The sequence below is a fragment of the Diospyros lotus genome, chromosome 5, assembly GCF_014633365.1.
Source record: "Diospyros lotus cultivar Yz01 chromosome 5, ASM1463336v1, whole genome shotgun sequence".
Taxonomy (NCBI): Eukaryota; Viridiplantae; Streptophyta; class Magnoliopsida; order Ericales; family Ebenaceae; genus Diospyros; species Diospyros lotus.
Window position 1 is genome coordinate 20,009,910 of NC_068342.1, and position 19,920 is coordinate 20,029,829.

At 35.5% G+C, this 19,920-nt stretch overlaps 2 protein-coding genes and 1 non-coding gene across 4 annotated transcripts in view; 1 reads left to right on the forward strand and 2 right to left on the reverse strand.

Moving 5' to 3' along the window:
* Nucleotides 1-1,481, forward strand: part of LOC127801460 (mediator of RNA polymerase II transcription subunit 18) — a 44,220-nt gene extending 42,739 nt beyond the window's left edge. For both annotated transcript variants that reach the window (XM_052336643.1, XM_052336644.1), the window contains one exon: nt 1,071-1,481. In XM_052336643.1, coding sequence (XP_052192603.1) covers nt 1,071-1,173 — 103 coding nt within the window. In that variant the 3' untranslated portion in view covers nt 1,174-1,481. The remainder of the gene's footprint in view (nt 1-1,070) is intronic.
* A 2,983-nt stretch (nt 1,482-4,464) lies between these two features.
* Nucleotides 4,465-4,539, reverse strand: TRNAE-UUC (transfer RNA glutamic acid (anticodon UUC)). Its single transcript has one exon. It is a non-coding gene; the product is annotated as a tRNA-Glu (tRNA).
* Nucleotides 4,540-10,036: 5,497 nt separating this feature from the next.
* Nucleotides 10,037-11,805, reverse strand: LOC127802143 (cytochrome P450 703A2). Its single transcript, XM_052337839.1, has 2 exons — nt 10,891-11,805; nt 10,037-10,776 (listed from the first exon to the last, which is right to left on the reverse strand). The coding sequence occupies exons 1-2, from the start codon at nt 11,803-11,805 to the stop codon at nt 10,147-10,149; spliced, it is 1,545 nt and encodes a 514-aa protein (XP_052193799.1). The 3' UTR covers nt 10,037-10,146.
* Nucleotides 11,806-19,920: the final 8,115 nt, after the last annotated feature.

The window sequence follows — 19,920 nt, forward strand, 5'->3', positions numbered from 1 at the left end:
GTTCATTTTGTTCAAGAAAAGATTGAGAAGGTGAAGTAGAAATCAGATATGTTCCTATTCACTGTCAAATTGCTGATATTTTCACTAAGGATCTGCCAAGAGACAGATTTCTCCTCTTATGTTATAAGCTTGGTCTCAAAGTGTCTCCTAATTTTGCTGCTATTTCAGACAAGCTGCAGCAGAATTTTCCTCCAGCTCTATGCAAAGTTCCAGGGTATACTTTGAGGGGAAATGTAGAAGAGAATTAGTTTTTCTGTTATAGTTCGTTACAGTTATCTGTTATGTTCTGTTATAGTTTTTCATAGTTGTCGTAAAATTAGTTAGCTGTTTGTTAACATTACAGCTGTATAAAATAAGTACAAGAGGTTGTACCTTAAATACTCAGCTGATTCTCTGTTTCCAATATTGAGAAGCTTATTCTCAATATTGGAATTCTCAGTTTTTCCTCTTCGAATTCTCTTCAATTTTCTTTCTTTTCTATTACTACATTGAAGCACTCGCTTCAGCATGTGCTTTCGCGGCTCCTACCTCAATTCCAAGTGCTATTTGCACCTTAGTGCGCCTTGTGCCTTTAAACAACTATGCTCATAATGGGATCGTCCATTATTTTTAATTTTGTTGAACTTATGATATAGATATTCACTTTTCGACCTATTCAACTTGATAGCTTTGGATTTTAAAATGTTTCACCAGAATTCAAGTTTAACATTTAGTTTATGTCATCCACCAAGACAAGATTGTGAATACATCTATGACGAGCAAATGGATAAAGCCCAAGTGATGATTTTTATATAATGCAGTTGTAAATGAAAGAGCTTCAGCATCTTGATGAATTTAATTTGCTCACTTGAAATTAAGGACCTATGATTTTGGAAACTACATTTTACCTTGAGGATTCCTTGGTTTCTGTGACTATAAGAAGTCCTTTCCAGTAATGTTATATGATTCAGATTTCTTCAGGAATTTGAGATAATCTGAATTTTTTGGAAAAAGACCTGAAATAATTCCCAATGTTCGTTTGTTCTTAATTTATCTAATGACTAATAAACCTGGTTGGTGACCGTTCTCAGGTTGCTCCATTTATCAAAACCCGGCATTTCAACTGGGGTTGTTCCAACTGCTGCAGCGGCTGCTGCTTCTCTCATGTCAGATGGTGGAGGCACCGCCTTATAAGTGAGGGTTATGAACGTGGAAGAAAACTTTAGAAGGGTCTATATTGGTAATGAGAAAAACATTGATTGAAGCTATTGGGTTTACACTTTTCCCATGACTTCCAAGTAGGCAACCAATCATTCAACTTTAGGCTAATGATGTGCAGGTTGGTGTTTGGATTAGAAAGATGACTTTTGTTTCCTTTGTGTCTCGTGAAGCTCCAAATGAATGGTTCCTTTTGTTTCCTTTGTGTCTCGTGAAACTCCAAATGAATGGTTCCTTATGTTTCCTTTTTGTTTGTTTATATAATTTGAAATTTTGATTTAGTAGATACAGTCCAAGATGATATGAAATTGGAAAGTATTGCCAGCTTTGGAAACACAGCTGAGTAGGCGAAACCATAATGGCAGTACTAGATGAGGTATTGGATTTACTATGGCATAATATTAGAATTGGACGGTACCAAGGTACCATTTTAGATTTATAATAAATTTATAAAAATATATACACAAGAAAAATTATACGAAAAGCATAGCATAACCTAACATGATGATGCATAGTTTAAACAAAATAATAAATTTGCCTAAACAACTTAGATGTTATTTGCATTTTTTGTATGATTTTGAGATTGGCGAAGGGTTCATTTTTTTGACTTTTTTCTTTGGTTCGCTAAGTAAGAATAAGATGTAGATTATGAAAAGTAAAAAAAAAAAAATTCAAATTATCAATATTTGCTTGGAGGTCGATCACCAGGTGTTACCCCCAGTATTTTAAAGAATTTCACTAATATAGGCTGGTATTGTCAGGTACTGTTGGAATAGATGGATATTTAGATTAAAATGGTTATACATATTTAATTTAGTATGATTTTATGAACGATAAGATACAACATTGACAGCGATGCATGAAACCATGCCTTGCCGTTGCTATGTTTATTTTTGTGATAATTGACTTGTTGATCTGATGGGGGAAATGGCAAGCAGAGTCAGATCATTTCAGTTAATTTGGCACAATATATGCATGTGTAGTTACCTCTACAAAGTTGTGAACATTTTGACATTTGATCACCGACTACTTTATTGTAAATTTAACATGAACTTCCAACTCACAGCATTCTGACATTTGTTGAGAGTCGTTTTTTGCACAATCTTTTATATGGTGCGCAATACTTTGTGATGGTCGTGAATTAATTGTTCGTTCTTTTGGTCGATTGGATGTTTGGAAACAAAGTGAAAGTTGTGCAGAAATCACTGCCTTCTTTTTATTGTTGCTACCACTTTGTTAGGTAGGAGAAATTCATTTGGAAAGAGGTCAAAATTTTTGAGTTGGTTTCATCCTGCTTTTTCTGGGGTCCCTATATCATTGATGTGTGTGATTTTTGTGATAAACATGCTTCTACTTGGGTGCTAACAGTGAGCATCGAAGGCAAATACTTCAGCCAGAGGTGGAGTGAACTATATGAAGTACCATGGCCAAAGGATAGACTGAAAATGAAGTAATGTTCTCAAGGTAAGATGTGGGTATTGAAAATAACAAATTGTGTGAAATATCTACTCACTCTACCTGAGTATATTGTGTCACAAGGGATCTTGTTAGATACACACACAAATTTAAAATGCATGTTACTCCGCCTTCCTTATAATTGCTCCTTATATTTAAACAAAGTTGCAAGGCCTGGCCTGATTTCGATATCGTTTTTTTATTCAATAATAATTTATTACTTAAACCATTTTATTCTTCATGAGAAGTTGTGAAACGTACCCTTTCTTCCCCATCAAGTCTTTTGTCCTCAGCAGCGAGGCCATCACGGCGATATTGAGTCGACCGCACCTCAACTTACTGGGCTGGCTTTGGTGACAACAGCCTTTTGCCTGCCTCATTGTACAGTACACCACTCCTATCCTAGGCTCCAGGTTCTGAAATTCCAGTCACAGAATCTGACCAAAACACCTTCCCAAGGATCTTGCATGAGGAAACAGGCGATGACTCAACATCTGATGACAACAGCAAGAAGAACACAATTTGTCATTAAAAGATGGCTAAATTAAGAATCCATCATTTATCTGAGTCCTATTTACTATAGCCCCCACAACATGACATCTCATCATCTGTTCAGTTTAACAAAATTATTATTGTTGGGTCTCTCTTAAAGTTTTAGAACTGTCAAACGAGAAAGAAGAGACTAGACACCACTACCCAACGCAAAATTGGGAGCACATCTTTCTTTCGGTTTGATCTGAGGAGGCACACCCATTGGCACTTAGTTGTAATAGTGCTGCAACCAAGTTTAAGACAAAAAAATCCCATCTATCGTTCACGGACGAAACATATTGAAAATGGTGATGTTGAGGTGCAGTCTTTATGAACATCAAAATTCTTACATTTTTAAAAAGGTTTATCAGCAGAACCTTTTCAGTTTCTCTGTTGTAAATCAATCTGGCAATTTCACCAGAGAGTTTTGTTTGAGGGGGGAATGTTGAAGATAAAGGTGCAACCAACCAAGCGTGATCCTATAAGGCTTGTTTGCTGAAGCTTAAGTACATGTGGTAGCCTAACAATAAATTTGAAGATCGTTATAGATCAAGGGTTGGAGATCAAATCTGTTAAGCTATCAATGGCCCGGATCAAATCAATCAAGACAGTAGGAGTCAATGGTTAAGATCAATCAAATCTTTTAAGCTATCAATGGCTGAGCTCAAACTAAGTTTTTTGGCAAAATATATATTTTAATTCTTGTATTTATATATATATTTTATTTAAACATTCAAATTTCTTTTTTATTGTTTCAACACTATTGAACTATATAATTTTGAATTAATTGTAATTGAAACAATAAAAAATTCAGTGGTGAAGTTAACTCAAAATTGCATAGTTAAGGGTGTGTATGAAACAACAAAAAATTTAAGTATTTAGATAAAAAAAAAAGAGACTAAAAGATAAAGATATATTTGATCTTCTTGTTTTCTTAAAATTAAGAGAGCCTAAATCTGATTTCTCCATTGAAAGATCCAAATTGAATTCCTTCGACTTCAATGGATGAATCAATATTGGATGATCAATAAAAGTGAAAAAGCAAAATGAAGGGTGTTATTTATCATATATTTATTAAATTTAATTGTCACTTTAGCATTAGCTATTTTTTTTTGACAATAATACAATATATAAGTAATGATACTACGGTACCACTAATTACATCAACAATTTATCACTTATTTTTATTTAATTTTTTTTTGGGGGGATAAAAAGCAACAATGGCCTTCAAAATTAAATAATTAACGGAAAAAGAATTCAAGAACCAAAAGGTATACATGTTTCCATTGCCGGGATTTGAACCCGGGTCGCCTGGGTGAAAGCCAGGTATCCTAAACCGGACTAGACGACAATGGATTGGTGCTCTAATGGCCACCAGATATTTATTTTAACGGAATAAAACATTTGCCTGAATAAGCAATCCAGTTAAATCTTAGGGCAATTTCCACACTAACACCCATCAAATTAAGTAAAAAAACAGAGACTATCCTTGTATTTTTAAAAATAACAAAGACTCCATTATTAAAAAAATTTAGTAAGATAACCATTTTATATTTTTTTTCTCTTTTAAAACCAGCTATTAGGGTCGACTATAATAGCCAGTCAAAACCACCTACAGAAGTGGATTTCGACACCAATTTGGATAACACGATTCCCATGGGCATCTCAAGCACCCCACTCTTCTTTGTCCTATAAGTAATTATCATTCTTAATCAAGAACATAATACCTTTATTTGTCTAAAAAAAAGAAAGAAAATTCATAGCAAAATGAAATCAATGCTCTATAAAACTCGGATTCAACTTGAAATTTGTTGGATTCGTTTCCTTAAAAAGAAAAATTAGGGTATTTTTTTAAGGAAACACAGATAAAGCAACAAAAAGTGATTGTAAGAAAAATCAAGGGTGGTAATAACTCTAGTGAAGTTGAAAAATGGTGTATTTTCATTGTAGCTAAAGCATAAAGACGACATGTTTGGTTTAGAGATCTAAAAGTTCCAATTGAAATGAAAGTCATATCTCTTTAATATTTGACCAAACTTTGTTTTGAATTGTTTTGGTGGTGAAAGCCTATTTTGTTTCTCAATTTTCTCTATTTACATCATATTTACGTTTAAAAAAAAAGTGATAGAACCAATGTTGGGTCTGATCCGATTGTGTATAGGCTGAGTCTGTATCTGGATTTATCTGAAGAATGCATCAAGGGGAAGGTCACCAGCCTCTAGGGATTAGTTGGATGGAACTCAGAACACACACTAGGTTAATAAAAAAAAAAAAAGTGATAGAAGAAAGAATGGAAAAAAATGAGTGCCTTACTCGCCACTATCGCTACAAACAATGTTCTTACTAGTGAAGGCGACTACTCAGCATGATCTATGGATGAGGTGAAAATCTAGTTCTCTGTATCTCTTGTGTACCTTCATTAATTCTTTTCTTTACCATGATGGTAGTAATGAGTAACGGTGAGCTTTTTTTTATTCAATCAGAAAACTTTTCAAGGCAAAAGAATTCGTTTTACCTACTTTGGTTGAAATCAACAGAAAAATTTTGAGCCTAAAATTGGTTGAAATACATGACAGGGTTGGTCATATCACCTTAAATTCTTTGAACACATTACTTTATATTTGGGTTTGTCTTGGCAAAATTATAACAAGCTCTGTCAAACTTTGACTTGATGATTTTTATTATTTGTCGTATGCACTCATGATCAATGGTTAAACATGTTCACGCACACAATGGTTAGTAAGCAACCACACACATTATGGTAGGAGGAGAAAAATAAGCGTGCTTAGGCAACAAATATGCTTGCTCATTTTCCTTGAGTGCTATCAACTAATTAAGGAGGTATAAGGTATGAAGCATATCCCTAGCTAGATGCTGAAGTCAAGTGGGTGATAAGCTAGCTAGCAACATCATTGGGTGTGGATAGATTTGATCCTAAATGAGTAGACATGTGATGGGTGGAGGATATATTCAATGCATGGTCATCCAAAGATACATGACCCCTACATAGATCGTTGGTAAGAGCAAGGGTGCAATCCTTACAATGAATTAATTGGCAAAAAATAGTGGAGAATGTGTACCAATTAATGGATGTAGGCATACAACCCTAGTGATCGCACTTTCATCGACCAGCTAAAGTAACAAGGGAAGAATGCCCCCTAGATTGATTGCAACCATCACACCCCTAAGATGCAACACCTAACATATCTTGTCATAAAAAAAACATAAAATATTTTTTTTGTAAACCAAGTCTTACATTCATAAGATCCTCCTTACTCTCTAGATATTACACTTAGAATTTGTGTACATAACCAAATTCGACTGATCTGGGGTATGGGTAGATTGAGGCAAGCCCCTAGAACAAAATTTTCACACACACAAGTGAATTGGACATTATAACCATTGTGTAAAAAGTTACAGAAAATATGGACTATTACTCAAGTTCTTTAGGGTCATGAAGATGATTTCTCATCGTCGAATTCATATATATCCTTCATCACCTTCTTCATCAAGCTCCTTATCCTCATCCTTGACCATAAAAAGTCTTATTTATGGTGAACTCCTCAACCTCTTTCTGCTGCCTTATCATTGTCTCACAAGTTATGAATGGATTCATCTCCTATGGTTGTGGGTTGCAATGCCATGTCCTTGTTTGCTTGATATATTTGCATGGATTATGGAGTCTGCCCCATGCCTTCATCCAAATAACTACCCACAAATCCACCAACTTCTGTCATCAACATGAATATGAGGTGTAGTAAACTTGGTGCACTTGGGAGGTAAGTATAAAAGGATTGTATTGGTTGTACCTTTAGGTATATCAAACCTTAATTAGGTCATATTGTTCATGTATACAAGTTCCTCGGCCTAGGGTCAGATCGAACCACTCATAGTTAAACAACACGAACCTTTTAGAAAGTAAACTTGGGTACTCCAACTGGATAACTTCTTGCAATATACCATTGTAATGGCATTCTGGCTACCCGTAAACAATTCCCCTTGTGCAAACCCCCCTTCTTTCTGGTAGACGTGTCGTGAGTCTAGATTTGGTGTCAAACCTATAGCCATTCTCAATAGTCCCCATGATATGTCATGTATTTATTGATTATGTACCTCGTTAATTGGATTATGCACCTACTCATATATTGTTTTCGATGGTTTATGCATTAATAAACAAAGTATAAATGTAAATAAAGTGGTTAGTTCAATCTATTAATGGACAAAATAACATTAATTAGAAATTACATACACAGTCCGTAAACCATTTTGGAAACTCAAGCTTGATCCTTCTATCAACCTCTACGTTGTTCATGTGTGGTGCAACAACTCTTATATTTTATACATATATAGTGAATTTAGAGAACTCATGTTATTCACATTGCACAAATTAATGCACAATTGAAACAATAATTGTGTGTATGTAATACTTACTTGGGATAAGGTTGGACCTTATCAAAATACACTGTCACTTTTAGAAATTGTATAGTAATGACACTACAACCCAAGAGGAGGTTGAATTGGGTGTTTGAGAAATTTAAAATTTTTTGAGAGGTTTTGAAAGATAAATATGAAAACAATGAAATATAATCAAAATAAATACAAGAGGGACACAACGATATATAGTGGTTCGGCTAAACCAAACCTAATCTACTAACTTATCTCCTTACTAAGGATTTTCAAATCAATCCATTAAACCTCCTACCAAACTCGGTAGATCCTCTAGCGTAAACCGTTAGGAAATACAAACCTTCTACTTATACACAAGTAGGGTCGCTAGCTTAAACCGCTAGGAATTACAACCTCCTACCAACACCTGGTAGACCCTCTAGCCCACAAGCTATGAAATATAAGAAATGTATAGAAAAGAGAGTCTAAAAAATGAATTTCTTAGTTACAAAATCTCTCAATAATAAACACAAGCATTGAACAAAATGATATAAATGATAATCAAAACCTTTTGAGATAAAAATGAAAGCAAAAGTATAATGGAGAAGTAAAAGTATAAATGTTAGCTCAAATGAATTTATTTTTGTTTCTTAGTTGTCTTAAGAGCATCATTGAATGGTATTTATAGGCATTCCAAGAGTTTCAAAAGAAACTAATCGTTTTTATTACTGTTACTATTCACAATGGTCAGGTTACTATTTACAACGGTCAAATCACTATTTACAACGGTTCAATTACTGTTCGTTATTCATAATTCACTATTCGGTGTAGCAGATGGTAAAAAATCTTCTAAATAAATTTTTGCACATTTTAACCAAATAAAACATAATATTCCAAATACCATAAAAAATGTATTACAAGATTTTTGGCATTAGATTGCATGATGAAATTGATTTTCATTTTGGTGCTTAATAGAACATATAAAAATAATTTGAAACACCAAGTTAATAACTATTAACAAAATAATTTCTTCATCAAAATATAATTGTTTTTCATTATCAAAACTATATCAACTGCAAAACATTAGTCACACGATCAAGTTCTCGATCTATTAGCACGCGATCACGATATTTCCCTAATAGGGGTCCTAGATTATTGAATATGGAAAATGTCATGGCATTTGAATGAGACTGGACGTTATCATCATTTTGTGGAACTCGTGTCTCTCCTAATTGCACATCGTCCTCAAAATAATGGTTACAAAAAGTGGAGATCTCTTCTATGATGTAAGCCTTATAGATAGACCCCTCAACTCATGCCTTTTTCTTAACTCTCCCTTTCTATGTGTGCAAGAACCTAAGTGTTTAAAAGAATAAAACATTAAAAAATTAAATGAAGAACACATATGAAGTTAAGCAATATTGCAATTGTCATTACCTCTCAAATAGATACATCCAATGATATTGCATTAGCCCATCAACCCATGTGTCATAAGTTAAATGTATAGGCTGGTGCTCCATTGAATTGAAGAACCCAGGTGAGAATACCTACTCCAACATTCACGAGGTTAACTTAATGTTATCTTCCAACATATTCACCTTATTGAGTCTTAAAGAGGGAGGAATTGGAGGAAGTAGCTAGGAGGCGCACAAAAGCAAGCCGTAAGCTTCTCCCAACCCATTAATTCAAAGCCATGAACGAGTGGCCACCACTTGGCTTGATGTCATCTTACATGCCTGTAGCTCATTAATTTAAATATTCTAAGGTTCACCTTACATTCTTTTAATTCATGAAGACTATTCGGTTATGACCGAGAGGCCTCTCGGTCATATGTGATCATTCAGTCACAAATGTTTTTAACCCTTGAGAGCCCCCCTCGTAGCCAACGAACTCTCTTGGGGCATTCCTCAAATCGAATATGTCTAGAATATTTCAAAATTCTACAAAATATGCCAAGAATATATTATCCAGGAAACCTAGGATGGCTGACACGTGTCCCCCTTTCCCTCTTCTATAAATAGGAGGCCTGCCTTTCTCTCTCATGTACGCTCACTCTAATACTCAGACTCCATTTTTACGCTTAACCACTCGAACACTAACTTAAGCATCGGATGGTTTGTGCAGGAGCAGCCTCCCACGCCCCTAACTGTTTGTTCGTTTTGACAGACCTCTTGGTCATTTGAGCACTCTCAGTCATCAAAGGTCTCCCGTTCATCAACAAATCATCCTATCTCAAGGCCATTTGATCATTTGGCCTCCTGATCATTTTGATCTCCTGATCATTTGACTCAAGTTCTTCCAATCATCCTTTCAGACAACATCAAGATCACCTTTTCTATATTATAAATTTATTGTTGTATTTTGATAATAATAATGACGTATATTAGTTTATAAATTGGTGAAGAATAAGTCATCAAAAGCTCACGCACGGTCATACAAGGGTATTAATTAATTTGTGATTATTTTTAACTCATTATAGTATAGAATATACCAGTATGTTTCAAGGATATTTTCTACCCTGAAAATGATGACATTCATGAAGAAATTGGATAAACATCATACTACAATATATATTACCTAGCGATACATGTGGGCTGCCAAACGAGGCCTAGCAAAGGCCAGTAAGGGCTCGGCCTTGGGCATTGTCATGCCATATACTTCACTTGTGTCTATATCCTCCTCCGACGGTGGCGACCAATCAAAGCAATGGAAGAGCCGAGCTAAAGCCATCAACACCAGCACTAACCCGAGCGGCGCGCCGGGGCATTTCCTCTTGCCAGCGCTGAATGGCAGTATCTTAAAGTCGGCTCCGTGGCTTATCTCAACCCGGCTACCATCACTGGGTAAATGTCTCTCTGGTCGGAATTCGTCGACGGCCTCCCACACGGTGGTGTTCCGGCCAAGACCGTGGGTGTTGATGAATACACGTGTCCTGGCGGGGATATAGTAGCCGTGGATCTCGGTCGCACGCGTAGCTTCGTGTGGGATTAGAAAAGGGCCGGCAGGGTGCATGCGGAAAGTCTCACGTACGACGCAGCGCAGGTAATTAAGACGGGGTAGATCGGATTCTGAGACCATCCGGTTGGGCCCTACAACCGAATCCAGCTCTTCCTGGATCTTACGGAGCACCGGCGGATGCTTAATCACCTCTGCCATTGCCCATTCATTGGTCACGGCGGAGGTATCCGTGGCGGCAGCTATCATATCCTGGAATAGATATAACTACGTATAATTAAGAAGATAGTGCGACACAATTAAAGATAAATTGGAATCTGATATAAAACTGATTTAATAAAAATGATTAAAGAATTAGGAAAAGACCTGAATGAGAGCTTTGATCTCAACATCATCTAAGTGCTCTTTTCCATCTTCTCCAGGCAGAGACAGTAAAACATCGACAAAATCGGCATCTCCTTCAGTTTCCTCACTGATTCCTTTGCGTGCCCTCCTATGTTCTTCAATGATCTTAATGTGAAAGTCGTCAATCCTCTTCTCTACTTCCCTCATCTTCTTCTCGCAACCGTGAGGGTCCAACCACCTCCAGAACGGCAAGTAATCACCCAAATAAATGAGCCCTAATAGTCGAAATAACTCGTGGGTTATGTGCATGAACTCCATAGCCTCTTGCGGCCCGGCCGACTCTGCCCCGAAATACTGCTTCCCTAGCAACATCCTGGTCACGTTATTCATCGAAAATGCTCCTAGCACCTCCCTCAAATTTACGAGCTCCCCATTATCGGCCTTGCGGTGGACATCTTGGACGAGGTGTCGGGCTTCCTCTGTCCGGTGTCTGGCGAACGATTCGAGTCGCTTTGTCGTCAAGAGGTGCTCCATGCAAATTCGACGCATTCTCTTCCAGTGAGGGCCTAGAGGGGCCAAGGCCACGTCGCCGCAGCCATAGGCAAGGTGGATGGCGGCGAGCGTTTTGGGGCGCGAGGCAAAAACATTGTCTTGGCGAAGAAGAATTTCACGAATGGTGTCAGGATCGTTGGTGGTGATGGCATCAACGCTGCCAAGCCTAAGGTAGACCAAGGGCCCATATTTCTCACAAAAGGAAGCTAAGTCTCTGTGAGGCAGTTGGCCTAACTGGAGAAGGTTGCCAACAATGGGCCATCTTGGTGGGCCTGGGGGCAGTCTCTTACCCAGGGAAGGGCCATTGTTCCTTAGCCATAAGCGAGCAATTTTGTAAATCAGAGCTGCAAAAAGGAGGAATGACGTGATGTTAGCTAACTCCATCACAAGCCCGCAAATTAATTTCCCTTAATCAATAGAGGCTATACATTATGTGCAGAATTTATGGACAAGGATGAAACGCAACATCACAAGTTGTACATGATTTCACCTTCTTTACATAGAGAGAAGAGGTACATAGGGAATGGTTAGCCAAATGATCGGTTGTGGGATCTTTAGGTAAGGCCTTGTTTGGAGGTGGCCTTTCTGATGACTTGTTAATTAATCTGTTACGGGGCAGTTGGCTTGGTTGGTAGGATTACATGCAAGAAGCATGACATATACTATTATAACCTTAACAAATGCTAATTGCATGGTATGTCACGCTTACTTTCTATGTGGAGCAAAATCTAATTTGATTGAATGTGGTCTATTTAAAAAACTTAATGAAAAAGAGAATATTGTTGAGGATTATATATATATATATATATACACGTAGTGTTTGTTAAAATAAATAAGATAAGATTATATCAAAATAAGATTGAAATATTTTTCGGATCAATATATTGAATGGTTAAGATAAGACTGAAAAATATTTCAAGGTTTTTATCAAATAGTTTATTAAATTTTTTTAAATATACTAGAGGATATATGTGTAATTTTTTTTTATGTGTAAGGATTAAGAGAAATTTATTTCTAGAAAAAAAAAATTTATCTAAAAAATTTAGATAAGAAGTCACATAACTTCTTTTTCAAGGGTCGCTAGATAAATTTAATAAACATAATAAAAAATATTTTTATCTAGATTACTTTTCATATCTCATTATTTGTATTTATATTTTGATTAACAAATATTATCATACCAAATAAATTCAAGCGTTGACTTTAATACTAATAATAATAGTATAAGAATTAAGAGACGGATTTTCGTTTTTGGGAAAGCTAAAAGCAGTAACCATTATACTTAGAAGACTATAAATGGTACCATCAAGGTGAACAAGTAATAAAATTTAAGTAAATTATACATAGTCTCTTAAAGTAAATTGACTAAATTAAATGTCATTTTAAATCTCTCTCTCTATATATTATTGGACAAAAATCAAGGAGTCCAGTAGGATTTTAGTTGTTAATTTTTTATATTTGAATTTAAAGTCCACAACAGGCTAAGGTGGTGTTCTCTTTGTATTTTAGTTTTGAGTTTTGAATTCATTTTCAGTTTTGTGTTTTGAGTGTCTGTTTTAGGATTATTGAAAATGCGTTCTTTTTGTCATTTTGAAAAAATGTTTCTCAAAACTAAAAATTAGAAAACGCATTCACTTTGAGATTTTGAGAAAAAATATTTTATGATATTTTATTTAATAAATTTGATTCAAAGTAAATTATAAATATTTATTAATAAATTATAAATTTAATTTAAAGAATTTAAAATATAATACCAAAAATAACTAATGATTTAATCATATATAATAATGTATTAAAATTACAAAGTATTTTTTAAAGTCATTTTTAATTTGACTCAACTAATAATTTTATAATAAAATTATTTTTACTTACAAATTAAAATTTGACATTAATTTGGGCGTGGAGCCAGAAGAAATGGCCGAAGCTGAAGGAAGAAATGGCAGGGAAGAAATGGCTGAAGCCGAAGGAAGAAATGGCGAAGGGTAGAAGAGACGACTGGCGATGGCGATGGCGATGGCGATGGTGATGGCAGATCTGGGCGTGGAAGGCGGTGGCGGGCGATGGCAGTGGCGATGATGGCGGTGGCGGATCTGGGAGTAGAGGGTAGTGGCGGGCGATAGCGATGGCGGTGGTGGCGGATCTGGGAGTGGTGGTGGTGTCGGTGGCGAGCGATGGTGGTGGTGATGGAGGATGCGGATCTTGGCGTAGAGGGCAGTGTCGGTGGTGGCGGATCTTGGTGTGGAGGGCAGTGTCAGTGGTGGATCTTGGCGTGGAGGGCAGTGTCGGTGGCGGATCTTGGCGTGGAGGGCGATGGCAGTTGTGGCGATGGCGGTGGCGATGATGTCGATGGTGAGTGGTGGCGTGGAGGGCGATGGTAGTGGTGGTGGAATATCTGTGTTGCTTGTTGGAAGAGAGAGTGGAGCTTGGAAGGGAGAAGGAAGAGGGAGTGCGTGAGGCAGAAAACGCTTGCATTTTCTGCGTTTTCAATTTCTACTGTATTTTGGCTGAAAATAGCCAAAACGTTTTTTTTGTTGTTCTCCATTTCCTTCACAAATTTTTTCCTTGTTTTTGAAAATGCGTTTTCGAAAATAACAAAGAGAACACGTTTTCAGTGCTTTGAAAAATTGAAAACAAAAAACGACTCGAAAATGACAAAGGGAACATGCCCTAATCTTTTAGGTTTTTAGTTTTTGATACTTGAATTCAAAATCCATAACAGTCTAATCTTTTAGGCTGTTAAATTTTTTATATTTGAATTCAAAATTTTCCTATTTTTGTGTATTTTTGAATCTTGTAAATCTGCCTATATATACATGACAACTGAATAAAATAATATACATTCACAAAATAATTTATTCTTCTTTTCGTGTTCACGGCTTCCACTATTTTTGCTAATCAGTTGACGACATCTGAACAATATAACAAGCTTCTTGCTTGCACTTCTAGCGCCAAAGAGAAATCTGGTGGATCATCAGCCCATTTGGCAAGTACGTACAACTCTTACTTGTTTACCTTCTTGTTGGATAATTGATTCAGGTGATTCTAATCATATATGTACATTTCTTTTATTTTTTTCTTCATATTTTACCGTTCATATATAAAGGTATATGATCAATTCAATTGCCTAATGGTTCTCAAAGCACCTGTGACACACATAGGCATGGTTCATTGTTCATCATTTCTTACTCTCACGAATGTTTTTCACATTCTGTCATCATTTAAATTCAATTTGTTATCTATCTCACAATTAACAAAGTCAACAAATTGTGATGTAATTTTTTCATCTTCTGAATATATATTTCAGGATCGAGTAACGAAGGAAATGATTGGTAGTGGTAGTGCTCGAATAATACATTTGATCTATGACATTCTCGTCTTGCTCATCCATCTCAGTCTCATTTTGATTTCATTGCAAATAAAGACTTTGTTTGTGATGTATGCCCGCTTGTTAAACAACCACCTCTTTCTTTTTCTCAAAGTACATCTTATTATTCTTAGTGTTTTGAATTGATTCATACTGACATTTGGGGTTGGTTCTTTCCCTACGTACACCTAAAAATGGTTCACATTAATTTTTAACTATTGTTGATGATTATTCAAGATGTACTTGGACTTATTTAATGAAACATAAATCTGACACTTTCAACATATTAATTCATTTTTTTAATCAAGTCAATCGTCAATTCAACACAAAAATTGCTCGTATCAACTCTAGTAATGGGAACATTTTTCTTCCTCAACTTCAACTCATACGTCCAAACAATGCTTCTGGATTTCTTTCTAAACAAATTCAATTATGATTCCATGTGTTAGATTTCGATGACAAGATCATGCGCAGCGAAATAAAATTTAGATTTTTTAGGTATCACGTTTTTTAGAAAATATAATTTACTAAATTTAAAAACTAGATAGGATAATACCTTTTGACGAAATCAAATTCCACCAGTTGGTAACCCGTTGTAAGATCCTCTAAGTGTAAGATGTCAAGTCGGTTCACCCGAAACCACTTTGATCCAAGAGTCTCGAGAGAAGAAGCAGAAATTTTTTGAAATTTTTTTGACTGAATTTGGATTCACTTACTTCTGATTTAGGGTTTATAGTCCTATTTATAGAGCACAATTGAAAACCCTAGGTGCCATTGGGTCGAGTTTAATGTGCTAGCAAAAAGCCTGATCCAATTATTAACAATTATATTTATAATATAATTATTTAATTATTCTTATTTATTTAATAAATAAATGCACCATAATTAGTAATTACATAATTGCTAATTCATCATTCTTCTCTTTAAAAGTGATTTCTTATTAGGTGAGACTTTTTGGATTTACAATTAAATTAGTAACAAGAATTAATCAATTATTAATTCTCGTAAATCATAAGTGACATCTAGCAATGTATTATGATTACCTAATTTAATGTGAAGTGAGTATTGTGAACCTTTTACTACAATACCATGCAATATGGTCCCTTTATCATTCTATACCTCGATAAAATATGAGATCATAGTCAGCAGGTTAAATCTCTTAATCTCATTATATGACCAAATTCAAAATCAATCTTGACTAACATGACACAACCTTTATGGAACACACATTCCATCGTCATATTACCTCAACCAATGATTTATCGTCAAGTGATTACTGGATTGCATAGGATATAATTTTCATAAATCTCGAAGTGATAGATTTCATATATGATGGACACATATCTAATGTATCATTAAACTAGGCACATAGATACGCATGATTATTCCTGATTAGAACAATCATGTAATAATGGTTGTATCATAATCCATCAATATGTAGATATCCATATCATCTTAATTCTAAGGATTAGTTTTATATCCATAGTTAATATTGAATAATTGACCCGTGAGATAAGACTTATGATTCAATATTAGCAGTCCCGCTCAGTGAATTCATTCCCTTAGCGAACACCCACTCATCTTCCTTATATCTCATACAGAATAACATGAGACTCACCAACTTTATCTTTCAATATCTCATACTGAACAAGGAGGAAGATGATATGCTGGCCTTTGCGAGTTGCTAATATCTGGGTTAGGAACTCTATGGTCAGGAACTCATTTATAACATAACATACTGTGGATTAACCGTCACGACTATTCTCAATATTTAAGAATGATATCCACTCCTTATTATATTAAAGGATATTTATATATTCAATTCAAACCATCTTGCAATTTAAATTAAACATAAAACTTGCCATTAAATTGAATTTAAAGAGTTACAAGATCAAGCCCCTTTGTGTCACTAGAATTGGTCTTAAGGGCTTATATTTAGCAATCTCCCACTAGCACTAAGACCATTCTAAATGGTATCTCATACCCCACCTATCTAGATGAAAATCTAGTTGCTTCTGGTTCATAGCCTTAGTCAGTGGATCTGTTGCATTTTCTAATGTATCTATTCTTTACACATTAATATCTCTTCTACCAACGATCTCTCTGATGAGGTGGAAGCATTTCTCAATATGTTTGGACTTTTGGTGAGACCTCATTTCCTTAGCTTATGCAATAGCTCCATTGTTATTGCAAAACAAGGGCACGACATACTTTATAGAAAGAATCAATCCAAGTTCTGTCACAAAGTTCTTGATCCAGATAGCTTTCTTTGCAGCATCCGATACATCAATTTACTCAACTTTTGTAGTAGAGTTGGCAGTAGTATCCTGTTTGGAACTCTTCCAACTGAATACTTCTCCGTTACAAGTAAGCACATATCCTGAGATAGACTTTTTATCATTAACATCTGATTAAAAATCAGAATCTGTGTAACCTTCCACTTTAAGTTCTCCTACTCCATAAGTAAGAATCAAATCCTTAATCTTTCTTAAGTACTTAAGAATATTCTTAACTGAAAACTAGTATTGCTCACCTAGATTAAACTAATATTTGCTTGTAACACTTACAACATAAGCTATATCGAGCCTAGTACATAGCATTGCATATATTAGGCTTTCTATTGGCGAAGCATAAGGAATCCTAGACATGCATTCTCTCTCTTCTTATGTCTTGGGGCACATATCATGAAAGAGATGGATTCCATGTTTAAAGGGAAAAAATCCTCACTTGGAATCCTCCATGTTAAACATCTTCAACACTCTTTCTATGTACTTGGTTTGGGAGAGTTCTATTAATCTCTTGGTTCTATCCTTATAGATCTGTATACTAGGAATGCAAGCTGCTTCTCCCAAATTTTTCATGGAGAACTTGCTTGACAACCATACCTTTATTGTTGTTAATAATCCTATATCATTCCCAATGAGTAGGATATCATCAACATATAAGACCAAAAATGCAATCACACTCCCACTAACCTTTTTATAAACACAAGGTTCATCATTTGACTTCATCATCAAAATGGATGTTCTAGCTTCTTGATGCTTGCTTAAGACTATACATGGATCTGCTTAAGACCATACATGGATCTCTTAAGATTGCATATCTTCCTTGCTTGATTCTTGGGTGTGAAGCCTTCAAGTCGTTCCATATAGATATCCTGATCTATATAAGCATTTAAGAAGGTTGTCTTCACATCCAACTGCCAAATCTCATAATCATAATGAGCAGTAATGGCTAGTAAAATCCTAATGGATTTAAGTATGACAACTGGTGCAAAAGTTTCCTCATAGTCAATGCCATGGCTTTGACGATAACATTTTTCCATAAGTCTAGCTTTATAGGTCTCTACCTTTCTATCTGAACCTATCTTCTTTTTGAAGACCCATTTACATTCAATAGGTACTATACCTTCTAGTGGATCCACAAGAGTCTAGGCCTGGTTCATATAAATGGAATCCATTTCGAATTTCATTACATCTAGCCATCTATTTGAGTCGATATCTGATATCGCCTCTTGGTAAGTGGTAGAATCATCTGAGTGATCATTGTCTCCAACAAGGAACAACTCTTGTTCACTTAGGAAACCATATCTCCAGGTTCTTGAGATATCCTCTTACTTCTTCTTGTGGGAGAGGTGCTACACTCAACATTGGCTCCTCAGATGGTTCTTGGACATCCTGTAGAACATATTCAAGTTCGACAAACTTTTCGCCAAGTTTTATCTTTCTTTCTACTCCACATTCTTGAATAAACTATTTTTCAATAAATATGGCGTTTCTGCTAACTACTTCTTGTTGCAGTTCAGAAAGATAACATTCATATCCTAGGGTATCCTATGAATCTGCCCTTTATAGATTTTGGCTCAAGTTTCTCTAATTTTAGCTTTTTCACAAGAGTTATACAACCTCAAATCTTAACATGTTTAAGGCTTGGTTTCCTATTAAACCACATCTCATACGATGTCGTAAGAACTGATTTGGAGGGAACTTTATATAAATAGCTGTTGAAAGAGCGTGTCCTCACAAGAATAATGGTAAGTCCATATAACTCAACATGTTTCAGATCATATCTAATAAAGTCTGATTCCTACTCTCTGAAACTCCATTCAGTTGAGGTGTTCCTGGTGGTGTCCGTTGTGATATAATACCTGAGACTCTAAGAAAATCTTCAAACTCGTTACTCAGATACTCGTTTCCACAATCTAATTGTAAGGCCTTTATCCTTTTACCACTTTGATTTTCTACTTCAGCCTTGAATTCTTCGAACAATTCAAAAGATTCAGACTTATGCTTCATTAGATAAACATATCTATATCTAGACATATCATTTGTAAAGGTAATGAAGTATTAATAACCTCCTCGGGCTATTATATTAATAGGTCCATATACATCCAAATGTATAAGCCCAAACAATTATGTGGCCCTAATCCCTTGCTTAGTAAAGGGTGATTTGGTCATTTTTTCAAGGATACGAGATTCACAAGTTGGATATGGTTCAGAACCTAATGGGCCCAAAAGCCCATCTTTCTCCAACTTAGTGATTCTGTCATCCTCTATATGACCTAATCAATGGTGACATAGAATTTTAGGATTTGGGTTATCCCTTGGTCTCTTATTGTTAATCGCACACAATTGCTTGTTGTCATCGAAAAAAATATTCATGAACTATCATTATATCTTTCATATCCTTACGCTTTAAAGAACTAAGGTAATCTTTGTAGTTCTCTTTCCAATGCTCGTCTTTACTGCAACGGAAACACTTTCCCTTGTGTGCAATAGCTATGCCCTTCTTCTTGCTTATCCTTTTGGATGCCCTTGGTGCTTGTGTGGCCATTTTCTTGCCTTTCCCTTCATAATCTTACTAGAAGAGGTAATGGCCATCACAACACCTGCTTTTAAATTACTTTGCATTGTATTGATCATGTTCAATAGCTCGGCCAAAGTGCACTCCATCTTATTCATATAGGAGTTTGAAATAAAACCTCCAAATGAATATGGAAAAATTGAAAATTAAATCAACTTGTAGGTTAGCGTTAAGCTCAACCTCCAAATCCTTTAGCTTTTTAATTAGGGAGATCATTTTGAGAACATATTCTCCAACAGATCCTCCAAGTGACATCTTTTGCTCTGAAGAAT

What these genes read in the sequence shown, in the direction of transcription:
- LOC127802143 (XM_052337839.1), bottom strand. Translation starts at nt 11,805, where the DNA reads ATGGAGTTAGCTAACATCACGTCATTCCTCCTTTTTGCAGCTCTGATT. An exon ending in AGATCAAAGCTCTCATTCAG is followed by an intron (nt 10,777 to 10,890) that starts GTCTTTTCCTAA and finishes TATCTATTCCAG; the next exon opens with GATATGATAGCTGCCGCCAC.